Here is a 14,656-nt window from a genome sequence, read left to right on the forward strand (position 1 = left end):
GTGTCCTTGGATGGTTCACACAAGGACATTCTGCTTCCTGGGCTGAAGGGCCGGTGCAGCGGCACTGGCTGTGTACTTACTTCCCCAAGTAGAGTTCTGATAAGCTCTTCAGTAGGCAAACTGAGGGCGGGACTGCATCCAGGTGGTTGTCGTTCAGACAGAGGACTTCCAAAGACTCACTTAGGAAGGCGGGAAATTCAAGTACACACGCTGCAAAGAAATGGTGAAGCAGACTGTACATTGGAAGAGAATTCTGGGCCATGACAGCATGGAGGCCAGGTGGGTGCATGCACTGGTATAACCTCTAGAGGGTATCTTGACAAATCTATCAGAATGAGGTGCTCATCTCACCGACCCAGGGATTCCAACTCTAGGAAATGGTCCTACGGACATCCTAGCATGTGTGGCAAAGATGTGAGAACAAGGACGCTCAGTGGCACAGTTTGCAGTAACAAAGGTAGAAGACAGCTTGTATGTCCACCCACAAGGAGTTGGTTAAATGAATAATGGGATTCTATACAATTATTACAAAGCACGGGGTGGGTCTACATGTATAGGTATGAGGAGATACACAAGAGATACTGGTAAATCAAAAAAGCAAGGTGTGGAAGCAGATATCTAGAAGCCTAAATTTGTGTACCATAAAAAGTGTACAGACATGTGAAAAAGCAGCCCCCCATGCACTTAGATATGTTATATGCATGTGTGCATAATTATGCACGCTATATGGTGCTATGTGCATGTGTACACAACACACATGCCTACATGCTTACTTTTGTTACATGAAGTTATGTGCATGCACATGTTATATACATGCACACATATACCACACACATTAATGTGTATACATGTTACATGTTATCACCATGTGTATATACACTACAAATACATACATTACATATGTGTTACAGTGTATGTCAGACACAAATGCAATTGCTACCACAGACACGTTAAGTTCCGTAGTTCTCTCTGGAGAAGATCACTGGTGTAACTGAGCAGGACCCTATGGGGCTTTCCCAGAATAGCCCACCCCAACCCCACGTCCTCTGCTCGCCTCTTGTCTGTAGAAAAACTGGGGCCTTCTAGGCTTCCCCAGCTTAAAAGAGTACTTTTCATCAGAGAAGTTGAGAAAGTACAGAAACAAAGGAAAACAGCCAAGCAAGCCAAAATAATAATAATTCATCCATTAAACAAAGTCAAGGAGCTTTAGTTCCTCCTCAAGGGCTATAGAGAATATTCTGAGTCATGAATATTTCAAGCTGTTTTGCAGTCTGAGACCCCCGGCAGGTGGAAGCAGTTAACTGCGTGCTGTAGACAAGCACGTAGACCCCAGACTGGTCGGAACCACAAAGTGGATGCTGACTCCCGACGGCCTCACCACCAATCAGTCAGGTGAATGTCCGTGAGCTGCTCCCACCCCCCGCAATCCCCCTCCCTCGCCCTGTCTTTAGAAACCTTTCCCTGAGAACCTTTGGGGAGTTCAAGCCCATGAGCACTAGCTGCCTGGACAGCTTGCTTGCCTAGACAGGCACCTGCAATAAACGCTGCACTTGCCTTCGCCACGACCCAGCGTCGCTACGTGGTCTTTGCTGGACACGGGTGAGTGGACCCGAGTTCAGTTTGGTAACACTGGAAGACTGACCATTCACTCCACACCCTTGGGTGCAGTTCAGAAATTCTGTTTACCGTATATTAATGCATTTATTACTTCTTCAATTGAAAAAAGCCAGTTAACTGAAAAATAATAATGTGGACTTGGTTTTTATGCTTCCAAGGAACAAGTCAACTCTCTAGTACATTTAAGTGATTTCAGTAATTATGCTGGTTTTGAGGTTCCTATTAAAATTACATCAAATTTGCTGTTTCTACCGCACCAGAGTGTATGAGTTGAGAAAGAACGTGGGGAAAGCTTGGAAACTGATAGGAATCAGAGGGTCGGATTGCAACAGAATCTCTGAAGCGCCTTCTCCTCTCTCCTGAGGCAGGGAGAATGGGGGCAGGTGAGCACCCCCCTGAGGGTCCCTTTCAGCTCAAATTCAAGATAAAACAACTGCCTCAAAGCCCTCTCAGCCAGGTCTCAGCCAGGTCTCTGCCAGACACACAAGATAGAGAAGCTGGAATTCTTTTGTGGGGCTGAAACGATGCCTCTGCCCTGGATCACAGCTCCTCCCTTAACTCTGGCTTTTCTCCATACATGTAGATGCAGTCTCAATGGTAACAGGGTAACCTGGCATCAGAGAATGTTCTGGGAGAGACGATAACAGAATACTGATATTGGCGCCTGGATAGTTTGCCCAGCTAATACCACATGAATGGGATTCAACACAGTGGCCCCTACAGAAATAAATGTGCAACAGACTCTTAAGGACAGCTTTGTTCTTAATCCTTGTTCTATAAGAAAAATGTTCAAAAAGTGTTGATTTTTTTTAAATGAACAAGAATGATCAACTTCACCCTGCCCTAATTTGCATGAAAAAAAAAAAAAAACCATCAAGAAAGACCCACTTTCTTCCCAGAGAACACGTTCTAAACACATGGCCTCTGCAGTTTCCATATTTAGTTTCACCTTGGTGTTTAAGAAGCCTCTTTAAGAAACAGACAGATGGAATAGGGACTTGTCCTCTAAACAGAGACAACACCTGTCACAGACCTCTTGGCCCAGAATGGAAACTCTGAAAACCGGGCTGGGCAGAGAGCACAGCTCGAGGTATTTATGAACTGTAATTACTTATTCAAACGTTATTTATGACTCAGCTGGTCTGAATTTTACTGCAAAAATGGCCATCCAAATTATTTTTGGACAAGACCAGTGCGCCAATGTGACTACTTGAATGTACATAAATCTACTTGGAGTTTTCTATCCATCTTCAAACAAGTAAAGATGATGCCTTACCCCAGGTCAACAGCCCGAGAGAACAACCCTCCTAGGAAAAGCATCTCTCCCTTTCTCCCAGGCACGGGCCTCAACTCTCCAGATAAAATCACAAAATCACAGGGCTCTTGTTGCGTGCGGACAGCACAGTGCCCCCACCCCTGCCAGGGAGCCTCCCAAGGGCTGGGTCCTCCCCAGCTCCAGCCACGCCCCTACTGGCCACCGCAGGGCCACTTTTCAGGGCATGGTGAGTGTTTCTGCCCCACTGGGCCCCGTGCGCCTCTGGTCTTGCACTCTGGTGGTTTCATGAAAAAGCGGCTGGTCCCCGGGGAGTGCTGGTCCACCTCCTGAGGCGCCGGCACGGTCTGCCTTTCTGGACAAGAGACACCCTCCTAGTCCACTCCAACCCCCGAGGCTTGGCCTGCTTCAGTGGGAGCGCAGCTGAGGTCCACCAGCAGCCCTTCTCCTGCCTGTCAGCCTGTTTGGGTTCCATGAGACAAAAAATGCTTGCTTTTCCTTCCTTCCAAGTGAAATCCTCAGGTCTGGACTCAATTTCCAAAGTCCTAAGGCTCTTTGTTTTGAAAAGGATCAGTTATGAAATTCCAAATTGCATTTCCCTAGTAGCGAGGTTCGAGGCCTTTCTGTTTCTTCCTGGGCCATCTGGACTTCCTTTCCTGTGAACTGTTTATATCCATTGCCCAGTTTCTGCCTATTGGGTTGACTTTAAAAAAAAAGTCAATTTGTAAGCTGTCTTTGTATATTAGGGACTTAAGCCAGTTTATGTTGCAACAATTTTTGTTGCAAATATTTCCTCTTGGTCTGTTTGCATTATGACTTTGCTTACGATGCCTTTTATTGAACAAAGTTTTCACATTTTTTTACAATGCTAAAGATTTTGCTTTTTAAAAAATTACTCTTGGATTTCCATCTGCCTACACTCAAATTATATATTTATGCTCTTAAATGTTATTTTCTTTTTTCTTTTATGCTTCAAGCTGCATGGAGCTTATCTCCATCTGCATGGAGATATTTGTAACTGATGTAAGGTGGGCACCTCGTGCTGTATTTTCCCTTCTTTCAGCTGGACAAGCAGTTATATCAGCACTATTTATTAAAACAATAAAACATTCTTTTGCCCACTGAATTGAAATGCCACTTGTGTCATACTAAATTTCTATTTTTGGACTCTTCTCTGTTTCACTATGATACATTCTTTTTTCAATCATATATAATCAGCAAAAAAGGGCAACAGGTAGGTCGACTGTTTAGTTCACCTCCTGTAAATGTGTCTTGGCCTCTGTGGCATTCTTATTCCCACCTGACACCACCTACACTTAAAAAGCAGTTGTCAAGATAGATCAATCAAGCTGAAGAAAAAAGTTACATTACGCCTAAAATAACCTAAATATTGGTTCCATTGGATAGTATCCACAGGGATATATCTGTGAGTGTTGACGGCTTTAGAACTCCTGACTTTCAGATTAAAAAAGAGGGCTGGTGACTGAACGAGAGGGACAGTCCACACCTCTCGCTGTACCCTACAGAAATCAAGAACTAAAAGAACTATTTTCCTAGAAACGTTCTCTGCTGAACTGGCCTTGTCACGTGGCCAGTCCCAACCCTCTAGAAAAGGTTCTGTTTCTGATGAGTCTGAAGGAAGACCTTGAGCTCCTCTAGAGCCTCAGTGTAGCTAGGACAGCCTGTAGGACCCAGGACCGTGGTGTTTCCACAGGCGCCTCACAGGAAGCCGTGGTGTGGAGGCAGGAGAGCAATGCCCCCAGGCCCAGGGCCGACACTCACGGCGCTGGCCTGGCTCTCCCGCTCAGCAGCCCCTGCCCACATCAGTTACCCCTGTGCTCAGACTGAATCGGGTCCCTCACATCCCTGAGTGGGGGCCCTGACCCCCAGAGCAATGGCATTAGGAGACGAAGTCTTTGGAAGGTGACCAAGTTTAAATGAGCTCATGAGGGTGGCCCCACAATGGTGTTACTGTCCTTATAAGAAGAGACATCGGTGGGCTCTCTCTGCCATAGGAGGATAGAGCAAGAAGGCAGCTGTCTGTAGGCCAGAAAGAGAGCCTTCACCAGAAACTCACTGTGCACCCTGACCTTGGACTTCCAGCCTCCAAAACCGAGAGAAAATCTATTTCCGTTGGTTAAGCCACCCAGTCAGTGGTGCTGTGCTATGGAAGCCTGAATTAAAGACACTCCGGAGGCTCAGTTTCCTCATTGGCAAGATGGAAAGTCACAACCCACGTCATGCTGTGATGGTTACAGAGAGACTGACACATGCAAGGTATCTAAGGCAGTTCTCACACAGCAGGCCATCCATACGCGGGAGCTGCTAGACGTACTGGGCTGCAAACAGGAAAGGGGGGTGTGGGACACAGATTGGCCACCTGGGTGACACGAGCCACGGGCACAGTCAGGAGCCCGGATCAAGCACAGGCGTCTCTGGCATTCCACCGGGCACTGCAGGCGAGAGCCCACTGGAGCCGTCTCCCTGCAGGGCTCCCCCAGCCCTCTCACCTCCCGGCGGCAACACACACACCTGCCTCCGTCCCCGAACGCTGGCGGCCTCTGGTGGTGAAAAAGGAAATGCGCTTTGTTTTAAGGACGTCTTCATTTCTGTAGGGGGAGAAACGTCCAGGTTTGAGGAAAGCATGGCAAAGACATTTCTTCTTGGGCTGTGACTATGCAATGGCACGCAGAAAGAAGGGAGAAAATACCCCCAGAAGGGTGCTGGGGCCCCTGCAGCCGATGTGCAAGCATGGACAACCACTGTCTGCTAACTGCACCAGCTGTGCTCACAAGTCTTTTGGGAAAAAAAAAAAAAAACAAGCAGAGAAGATAACATAATGCCAGCAGGACTGGTGGTTTCCACTCCTGAGCTTTTCCGTCTCAGGCAGGGCAAGCCTGGCAGGAAGGCCCGCTCCAGGGGCTGCTGCTTTTCTCTGCACTGGGGGAGCTCTCTCAGAGGGGTGAGTCCCACTGAGATGCCACAGCGGTGGCCCTCAGCCAGTGAACTAAGGAAGCTGGGCTTCCTAAGGAGACCTTGGAGGGTACGTTTTATTCAGTCTACACATACTGGCTAGTGACTGGCAAAAACTTTTGAACAGAAGGACAACTGAGGCTGATACAGGGAGAGTCTCCAGGAGTCTTTAAATATTGGCAACTGTAGGGTACTGTGCTGGGCTGAATGGTGTCCCGCCCATTCTCATGTTGAAGTCCTAACCCCCAGCATCTGAGAATGTGAGGTATTTGGAGACACGGCCTTTAAGTAGGTTGTCCAGTTAAGATGAGGTCATGAACGTGGGCCTGGATCCAGTCTGCCTGGTGTCCTTACAAGAAGAGGCGATCAGGACACAGACGGCACGGGGGAGACTGCGTCGACACAGGGTCCGCTGTCTGCGTGCCGAGGAGAGGCCCCGGGAGACACCGGCCCTGCTGCTACATCCCTCTCAGGCTTCCAGCTTCCGGAACTGGGGGAGGATCCACGCCTATTGTTTCAGCTGCCTGGTCAACAGACTTTGTCATGGCCGTTCAGCGAGCCCGCAGGGATGCCATCCCACGGGTCTGTGACTGGGCTCACACACACATCTGAGAGCTCACCGGGGACAGAGACCCCTGCTTACTTGCCAAAGTGATTTCTGGAGAGATCCAGGGTTTTGAGCTGTCTGCAGGTCCACTTCTCTTGAGGTGGGAGTGCCACCAGCTGGTTTCCCTGTAACTTCAAGAACATGAGGGCCTACGGCAGAGGGAGAGAGGGCAAAGGTGATGTAGACACCACAGGGGTGGAGGAACAGAAGGGAAACCAAACGGCTATAACCAATTCACTCTCACAGGGATTCCAACAGTGAGAGGCCTCACAGAGTCTTCAGACTCCTAACATTATAGCAGAAAGGGCAAATGGGACAGTTAATAGATCCTTCCCTTCAGATCAAGGTGAGGCAATTATTCCAGAATGAAAGGAATGAATTGACACTTCTTAAGAGTGACAATTACTTGTGGACCCATCCTGGGTATAGCAAAAGTCTGAGGCCCTGGAGGCCACAGTGCCAGGGCAGGAAGGGTGGGCAGAGCATGATGGCTCCCTGGGCTGGCCCAGGTGACACCCTGGACAGGGGTCGGGTAGCGGCAGCAACACTGAGGGTGACCCGCCCGGGTCACGGAACCTCTGCCAGCTTGACACGGACTCCTCTGGGGTGATGGAGAGTTCCCCACCCAGGCCTGGCTCTGCGCACCAAGTGGTGACTAGGACTCACGCTCTGCTTTCAGAGGCTCCCACTGGGCACCAAGTGGTGACTAGGACCCATGCTGCGCTTTCAGAGGTTCCCACTGGGCACCAAGTGGTGAATAGGACCCATGCTGCACTTTCAGAGGTTCCCACCGGAGCAGGAAAAGCAGACAGGTCTGGGAACAGCCCTGCTGGGACACACATAGCCAGGGCTCTGGCACAGGGCATTTCCTGAGTTCACGCCCAGCAATTCCAGTTCTTCCGCTTCCGGGCAGGGAGCAGGGACGCGACGGCAGTGCCGCCCGAGCCTTGTGCGCCAGCGGGCCTGGAGGGCCCACTCGTGCGCTGGGAAGGAACAAAGCCACAGAAGGTCCAAGGGGCTGCTGGGCTGTGCTTACTGTCAACATTAAAGAAAATCCTGGAAATAAAAACCCACCATCCCACTTCCTCCCAGAGCTGGGTCATTTTGCGCATTTCCTCTCAATCTTTGCACACAACCATGCATGATCTTGACGGTTAAACTTTTCTGTCAACTTATTTTTTCTTTGTCTCAAAAGCTCTGAAGAAGTACAAAGAACTGCAATGTGGAGTGGTTTTCTTACAAAAGCTGAAAATGAGAAATAAGGTGCTATTACTTGACTCACATCAAGCTGGAAAAGTCCCAGGGGAACTTCTTTCAGTGCGTTTTCTGAGAAGTCCACATCCTTCAAGTGGTTCTTCCAAAACACAGCCATTTTGTCTGGTAGAGACTCCAGGGCATTTTTGGATGCTTTGCAACATTTCTAGGAGTATGACAATAAAGAGAATTAATCAGCTTTTTAAAGGCAGGGGTTTCTATGAGAAAGACTTTCCAAATTTAATGTTAAAAATAAGACCATTACAAAAACCTCTGTAATAAATACAATTCAGCTAATTAAGAGGCTACAGACTATTCCTGGGCTTCCCTAGTGGCTCAGCGGTAAAGAACCCACTCCAATATTCTTGCCAGGAAGTCTTCATGGACAGAGGAGCCTGGTGGGCTACAGTCGATGGGGTCAAAAAGAGTCAGACTCGACTGAAGCGACTGAGCACACACGCATGCAGACTCTCCTTGCCCTGTTTTCCTGTCCTTGCTCCAAGGAACGGGTGGGAAAGGTTTCCTGGGGAGACCAAGGTGGCTCGTGGTCTTCTCCCTTCCCCCAGGACACCTGGCCCATTGTCCTTGAAAATAATGGGACGATTCAGGACAGTGTTCTGCAGAGGAGCCTACACCCCACACGCATATATATTTAAACTAGAAATATTAATGTTAGGAATGGAGAATTTCCATATTTTCTGTTAAAAATAACAGCAAGAAAACACAAATATACTTTATGCTGTCCCATCTGTTTTAACAAGCAAACTTGCCAAGAAACAAAACCACCGTTTGAAGGGGAGTGCTATGCAGGCAGACTACGCCTTCTCTCCTTCATTCTTATTTTATGGTTGTCCTAAGGAATGGCCTCGCGTTTTTGGATAGAACTCGACCCGGGCCATCCCATTTGCAGGCTGTAGCTGTGGAAAGTCTCGTAGGTGCTATGGTGCCGATCTCAAACCCAAAGCCGGAGGGGCTGGCTCTCAGGTGAGTTACCTGCCTGAGACCCTCAGCTGCTAGATGCTGAGTGACAGACACGCTCATCTATAACATGGGACAACTCTGCACAGCGAGGGGAGGAGCACGGTGCACCCTCAGCGCTGTGGGACTGACCGCTTCCTTCACGGTTTCTGGCAAGTTACTAACCAAAGGGCAAGCCCAGGCATCTGGAAACGCCTTCAGGTTATTTCTGGAGACGTTTAGACAACTGAGCGATTTGAAAGAATGGAGGAAAAGTGCAGGGAGTTCTGTCAGTTTGTTGTCAGAAACATCGAGCTCCTGTAGCTTCCGTAAACCAATCCAGTTCGTGGCTAGGAGAAAATAAGAGGGATGAATTAGTAAAAAATATATCCCAATCAAGAAGAAAATGTCAAAGTACATCAGGTTACTGATGATGAAACATACCACTCTCTTCTTCAAACAATTTTTCCAAATAGTTTTTTGAAGCCGTCAGTTTTTGAAGTTTTGAGAGATGCAGGAATCCTGGTGGGAGGTGGGACAACTTGTTGCTGGAAATGTCAATTTCAAGTAGCCTATAGTTGGGAAAGAAGGAAGTCAAGGCATCGGAAGCAAGCCGTGGCTGCGTATTTCTCTGTAAACACGTGTCTTCTCCTGGCACGAGGATAAGGAAGCATGGAAACACCAACGTGACTTTTGTTAATTGTGTTGCTGTCACTGTGTTGAGTGTAGAAAGAAGACCAGAGCTCTTTGGTCGGCCCGGGTCTCATGCACCAGTAGGGATGTAACCTTTTTCACGTATGTGATAACAGAACAAGCTGGTGTCCTGAAGCTACTGCAAGTCCAGAGAGCCGTGCTTTGTGACCTTTGGACTCTCGGGGGTGCCCCACTTAAGGACCCCCCACTCCATGGCACTTGTAACCTTTGGACTCTTGGGGGTGCCCCACTTAAGGACCCCCCACTCCATGGCACTTGTTTAATTTTTCGTACGGGGCTTCTTTCCCAAGAGTTACTGCTGACCCTATGCTCTTATCAACATTCTTTTCCTCACTTCACTTAGAGCCTTAGCTTTTGAAATCAGCTCACATCCCATATGGAACCAGGGCTTACAGGCATGATCATCAGTACATCAGGGAAGAGAAGGTCCTTCCCCTCCCCGTGCAGCCTCAGCAGGGGGCTTGGGTGTCTTCCCAAGGCCTCCCAGAAAAAGAGACAGGAGCTGCCCACACTGTCAGACCATGGCCAGAGTCCTGTGCAGTTAACTGCTTCTTGGAGGCCCTGCTCACTTTCCTTGGGAGGTAGGCCAAAAGCCGGGGTGTCTGGGCCCCATTGCTTCCACCAGCCCCCTTCCTCTGATGCCTGCCTGCAAGGACCAAGACTGGGCATTGTGGGCTGGCAGGCCTGCATAGCTGCAAAGAGCAGTGGACACGTGGGTCAGACAAACCACCCTGTCAGAACTCTCTGTGTTCACGTGGACAGCAGGCCGGGACCTTGTGCCCAAGAGCTTGCTAAAGGCACGGACAACTTCCTTCTCTCATTTTAGCTGAAAATCTGTTTTCCAAAGCACCAGCTACAATCAGGGAGCACGCCTGCAGGAAGCAGACGCTGCAGGCAGAGGGTGTGGGGGCAGCCAGGCTCACAGGGTGAGGGCCCCCCACTGGGGCCGCGGGGCAGGAGCCCACCTGGAACAGATGATTTCATCTGATGACTGCACGCTGGGCAGCTCCCCCAGGTGGTTGTCTGAGAGGTTCAGCTTCCGGAGGTTGATGAGGCCCCAGGGGACGACTGAGGGGAGGGACGCCAGGCAGTTGGCAGAAAGATCCAGCTCTGTGATCTGGCAGGAGATGTCGATGAGCCAGTCCAGATCCACCCAGGGCAGCTTGAGGTGGGACCACTTCACACGCAGAGCCTGGGTGTTGGAGAAATGGGCAAAGCACACGCCAGTGATAAACCCAGGGCTCACGCAGACTTGGAATAAAGCAATGGTTTATCCAAGTGTGAGTCTGTCTGCTCGTCTCAGCAGAGTCCTGAGAGATCGGGAGCACTGGGAGCACACTGTCACTTGGGGGCACCTGTATCCTCGAGGAGATCTCTGCAGACACAGCAACGTGCTCTCCAGACACGAGAGGGAGCACGTGGGCTTCGCGTCACCTCTGAGAGGGCTGATCACAGCCGGGCGGGACACACAGCAGGAATGGCCCCTGCTTTGTGCAGAAGAGGCCACCCCAACTTGGAGGACCCTCCCCAGCCTGCAGAAGAAGGCGGAGACCCAAACCTGCGTCTTCTCCCTTCAGGGCACTCTTCCCCGTGATTAGGACAAGAAGTGCCTGCACGTGCTCACACCGAGTACGGTGCTTTGTGGATGCACCGCTTCCAGAGTGAGCCACAACACACAGGCAACGGCCAGACCACATGCGAAAAGAAGACTTTGACCCACAACCTGCAGCCTACCTGCAACCACAGCCTACCAGGACACTAATAACCCCTCATCTAAACTGGAAGGAGGGACAAAGCCAGAGAAGCGGTTACTTCTCAGTCGAGTCCCGGAGGTTTGGGGCCAACCGTTACAGAAGTTACCCTGTAACTTCCTGGACTAGGCGTTGTAGTGAGTCAGGGGTGGGGCCTGGCATTTGGCATTTCCTTCAAGCTCCCAGGTGATGCCAGAGCTGCTGGTCTAAGGAACATACTCTGGGAAGGAAGAGACTGAACTTGACCTAGAGCTTGACTCATTCTATTTAAAGAAATAAAATATAAATTATATGATCCTTTCTTTCAGGTGAGAAAGGTTCTCTAGCCCTAGGCTAAGACAACTGCTGTGACTAATTAGGGAAAGTCAAACATGCTCCCCCAACCAGTTATGAAGGATGCCCCCTTCTAGGTCACCACCTCCAGCTTGCCCACCCAACAGCCTCCAGACAGGGCACACCCGACGGCTTGCCCTTGTCCGTGATAAAGCCTCTCCACTCCTCTGACAAAAGGTGAGCGACAGTGGCTGACTCGCTGCCGAAAGCACTGAATAAATCTCCTTTGCTTTCCTCATTTGGTTGGGTCAGAAAGGCCAGCAGCTTGCTGGCACATGGTGGTAAGTGGGATCTGGTGAAGTGTTCATGAGCAGGGCTTTGCTCTTCTTGATCATCCAAGAATGTGGTTTCTGGGGAAAGGAAATCGGCTCTTTTGGCTAGTTTCTCTAAAGCAGCTGGAAATCCATATCAGAAAATTGGAGAAACAAGAATTAGTGCTTCACTAAAGGGAAAATGTTGCAACTGGGAAAGATACCAATAACGTGAGGTAAGTTCACTTTTAAAATTGGCAGCAGTAGACTCCCTTATCTGGTCACAAGGTGGCGTGTGCGCCTCGTCTTTGTCTCCTTGGCTAACTTGCCAGGACTGGAAAGGCTGGGTCGGCTGTGCCTTCTCAAAGCTCTGGGTTTTGAACCAAGGAGATGGGGGCTCTGTCTCTGCCTGCCTGTCTCTCTCCATTCACCTGGATGGAGAGAGGCGGTGGTACACTGGATTTCAGGTCAACAGAATGGAGTTTTAGTCTCAGTTTTATTTTAGACAAGTCAAGCTTGAGCTGTAGGCCTGTTTTTATTATCATTATTGTTTCCCCCATAATTATTTATCTTGAAAACTTTCAAAACTGCAGAAAGGTTTAACCAGTTCAATGCATATCCATTCATATGCACTTCATCTAGATTCACCAACTGTTAATACGTTGCCACATTTCTTTTTCTTCTTTCTTCCCTCCACACAAACACACACTTCTCATTTTTTGCTGAGTCATCTGAAAGTAACCATGGCACTTCATTCACACTAACGTTACCTTGGAAGAAATGAAATCAGTACAACATTATCAAATCCATACTCCATGTTCAAATATTCCAGAAATGTCTTTTATAACTATTCTGCATCTTGATCCAGGATCTCATCAAAAATCACACACTGCATTTAGTTGTCACGTCTCATTACTTTTCTTGAATCTAGAAGAATCCTCATGACTTTTGCTGTCCTTTTAAACTTTGACACTGTAAGTTTTCAAGTCATTCTAGTTGTTTTGTAGAATATCCCATAATCTGAATTTTGTTTCCTAATGTTTAGATTCAAGTGAAACATTTTTGGCAAGAATCTCAATGTTCATTCCTACTAACTGAACTCCACAAGAGGGCACCTGATGCCATGTTATTTCACTAATGGTGATGCCAAGTCTGATCCTTTGGTTAAGGGATCTGTCCTTTGTAATGCCACATTTTGTGTGTGTGCGTGTGTGAGCATGCTCAGTCATTTCTGACTCTTTGGGACCCCATGGACTGGAGCCCGCCAGGCTCCTCTGTCCATTGAATTTCCAGGGCAAGAATACTGGAGGGGGTTGCCATTTCCTCCTCCAGGGGATCTTCCCAACCCAGGGATCGACTCCAAGTCTCTTGCATCTCCTCCACTGGCAGGCAGACTCTTTACCTCTGTGCCACAAAGTCACACTGTACTCTTTGTGATTAGCGATCTGAGAGGGTGATATTCGGAGACTAGTGAATGCTTTCTGTTCCTACATCAGTTCATCTTGTCGTTTTAGCATCCATTGTTGATCCAAGGTGTCCAGATCACAGTCTGACTTTCTCTACTCTGCATGGCCCTGTATGTCCATTCAGGTCACCTGAACTGATACGGCAGTCAAACGCAAAGTAAAAAAGAGACTGGGTTTGCTTTTAAATAACAAACCTTAGGTGTCGATTGAAAGTTTTATAAATAAAACTTTGGAAGGGCCATCAAAAATAAATAAAACAACAGGCAAAATTGACATGAACCAATTACGACACAAATCAATCAGACATCCTCGGGGAACCAGCTGAGACTTTGTGTCCCGATGATGGCAACCTCCCTCCTGCATCTCCTCTGTGTCAGCCTCTCTGATCCTGGAGCTGCAGCCTAGAACTGCACAAGGAGCAGGGACTCTGCCTCAGGGACTCGAGCCCTGTGTTTGCCTAACTCACCCCATGTGGGGCCTTGTGCAAGCTGAGTGGGGGTGAGCACTTTTTCAGGCACTGTCGGGCTCAACTCCCTTTTAAGGAAATCGCCTGTGGATTCCGTGCTGCGCTAAGTCAGCCCAAGGGTCGTCTCCATCTCCTCTGCCCCAGGAGGCAGTGTGGCCTTCCAGAAGCTGGACTGCAGGCATCTCCAGTGCTAGGCCTCATGTAACCACCTCTGAAGCTCAGCACTGTGCCTAGCGTGCAGCAGGCACTCAAGAAATGTTTGTGTGCTGAAAAGAGTCAAGCCACTGCGACCAACAATCCATCTACTACCGCCTCTAGCCGTATCCACCACTCTAAACTATCAAGGTCTGCTCAAACCCCACAGCCTCCCCCACTGCAGTCTGTCTGCAGAGAACACCTCAACTCCTGCCCCGGACAGCCCTGCACCTCCACAGTCTTCCCCAAACACCCCCCAAATTTCTGGCCCACTGTTTCTCCCAAGACCTCTGCCCACCCTCTGGGTTCCTTTTGGCAGATGGCTTGTGGGGTTAATAATTTGTTCTCGGTAGAAGGTAGAAGAAATCGGGGAATGGGCCACCTCCTAGAACTGAGGATTCAAGACTAAAGGAAAACTTTCAACTAAAGCCCAGAAACTCAGTTCAGTTTAGTTCAGTTGGTCAGTTGTCCATTGAGCATGTGGTATTTTGACCCTGGGTTAAACAACCAAACAGTCGGTCCAACTCTTTGCAATCCCATGGACTGCAGCACACCAGGCTTCCCTGTCCATCACCAACTCCTGGAGCTTACTCAAACTCATGTCCATTGAGTTCGTGATGCCATCCAACAGTCTCATCCTCTGTCATCCCCTTTTCCTCCTGCCTTCCATCTTGCCCAGCATCAGGATGTTTTCCAATGAGTCAGTTCTTTGCATCAAGTGGCCAAAGTATTGGAGTTTCAGCTTTAGCATCAGTCCTTCCAAAAAATATTCAGGTCTGATTTCCTTTGGGATGGACTG

The 14,656-nt window shown here is 48.9% G+C and overlaps 1 protein-coding gene across 6 annotated transcripts in view; it reads right to left on the bottom strand.

Annotated features, from left to right (window-relative positions):
* LRRK1 (leucine rich repeat kinase 1) overlaps positions 1-14,656 on the bottom strand; it is a 134,832-nt gene that overhangs the window by 38,091 nt on the left and 82,085 nt on the right. For all 6 annotated transcript variants that reach the window (XM_005221726.5, XM_024981743.2, XM_005221724.5 and 3 more), the window contains 7 exons: positions 10,361-10,587; positions 9,126-9,253; positions 8,868-9,031; positions 7,753-7,890; positions 6,507-6,619; positions 5,423-5,499; positions 81-210 (listed from right to left, as the gene is read on the bottom strand). In XM_005221726.5, coding sequence (XP_005221783.1) covers positions 81-210; positions 5,423-5,499; positions 6,507-6,619; positions 7,753-7,890; positions 8,868-9,031; positions 9,126-9,253; positions 10,361-10,587 — 977 coding nt within the window. The remainder of the gene's footprint in view (positions 1-80; positions 211-5,422; positions 5,500-6,506; positions 6,620-7,752; positions 7,891-8,867; positions 9,032-9,125; positions 9,254-10,360; positions 10,588-14,656) is intronic.

Source organism: Bos taurus, chromosome 21 (assembly GCF_002263795.3).
Source record: "Bos taurus isolate L1 Dominette 01449 registration number 42190680 breed Hereford chromosome 21, ARS-UCD2.0, whole genome shotgun sequence".
NCBI classification, from domain to species: domain Eukaryota; kingdom Metazoa; phylum Chordata; class Mammalia; order Artiodactyla; family Bovidae; genus Bos; species Bos taurus.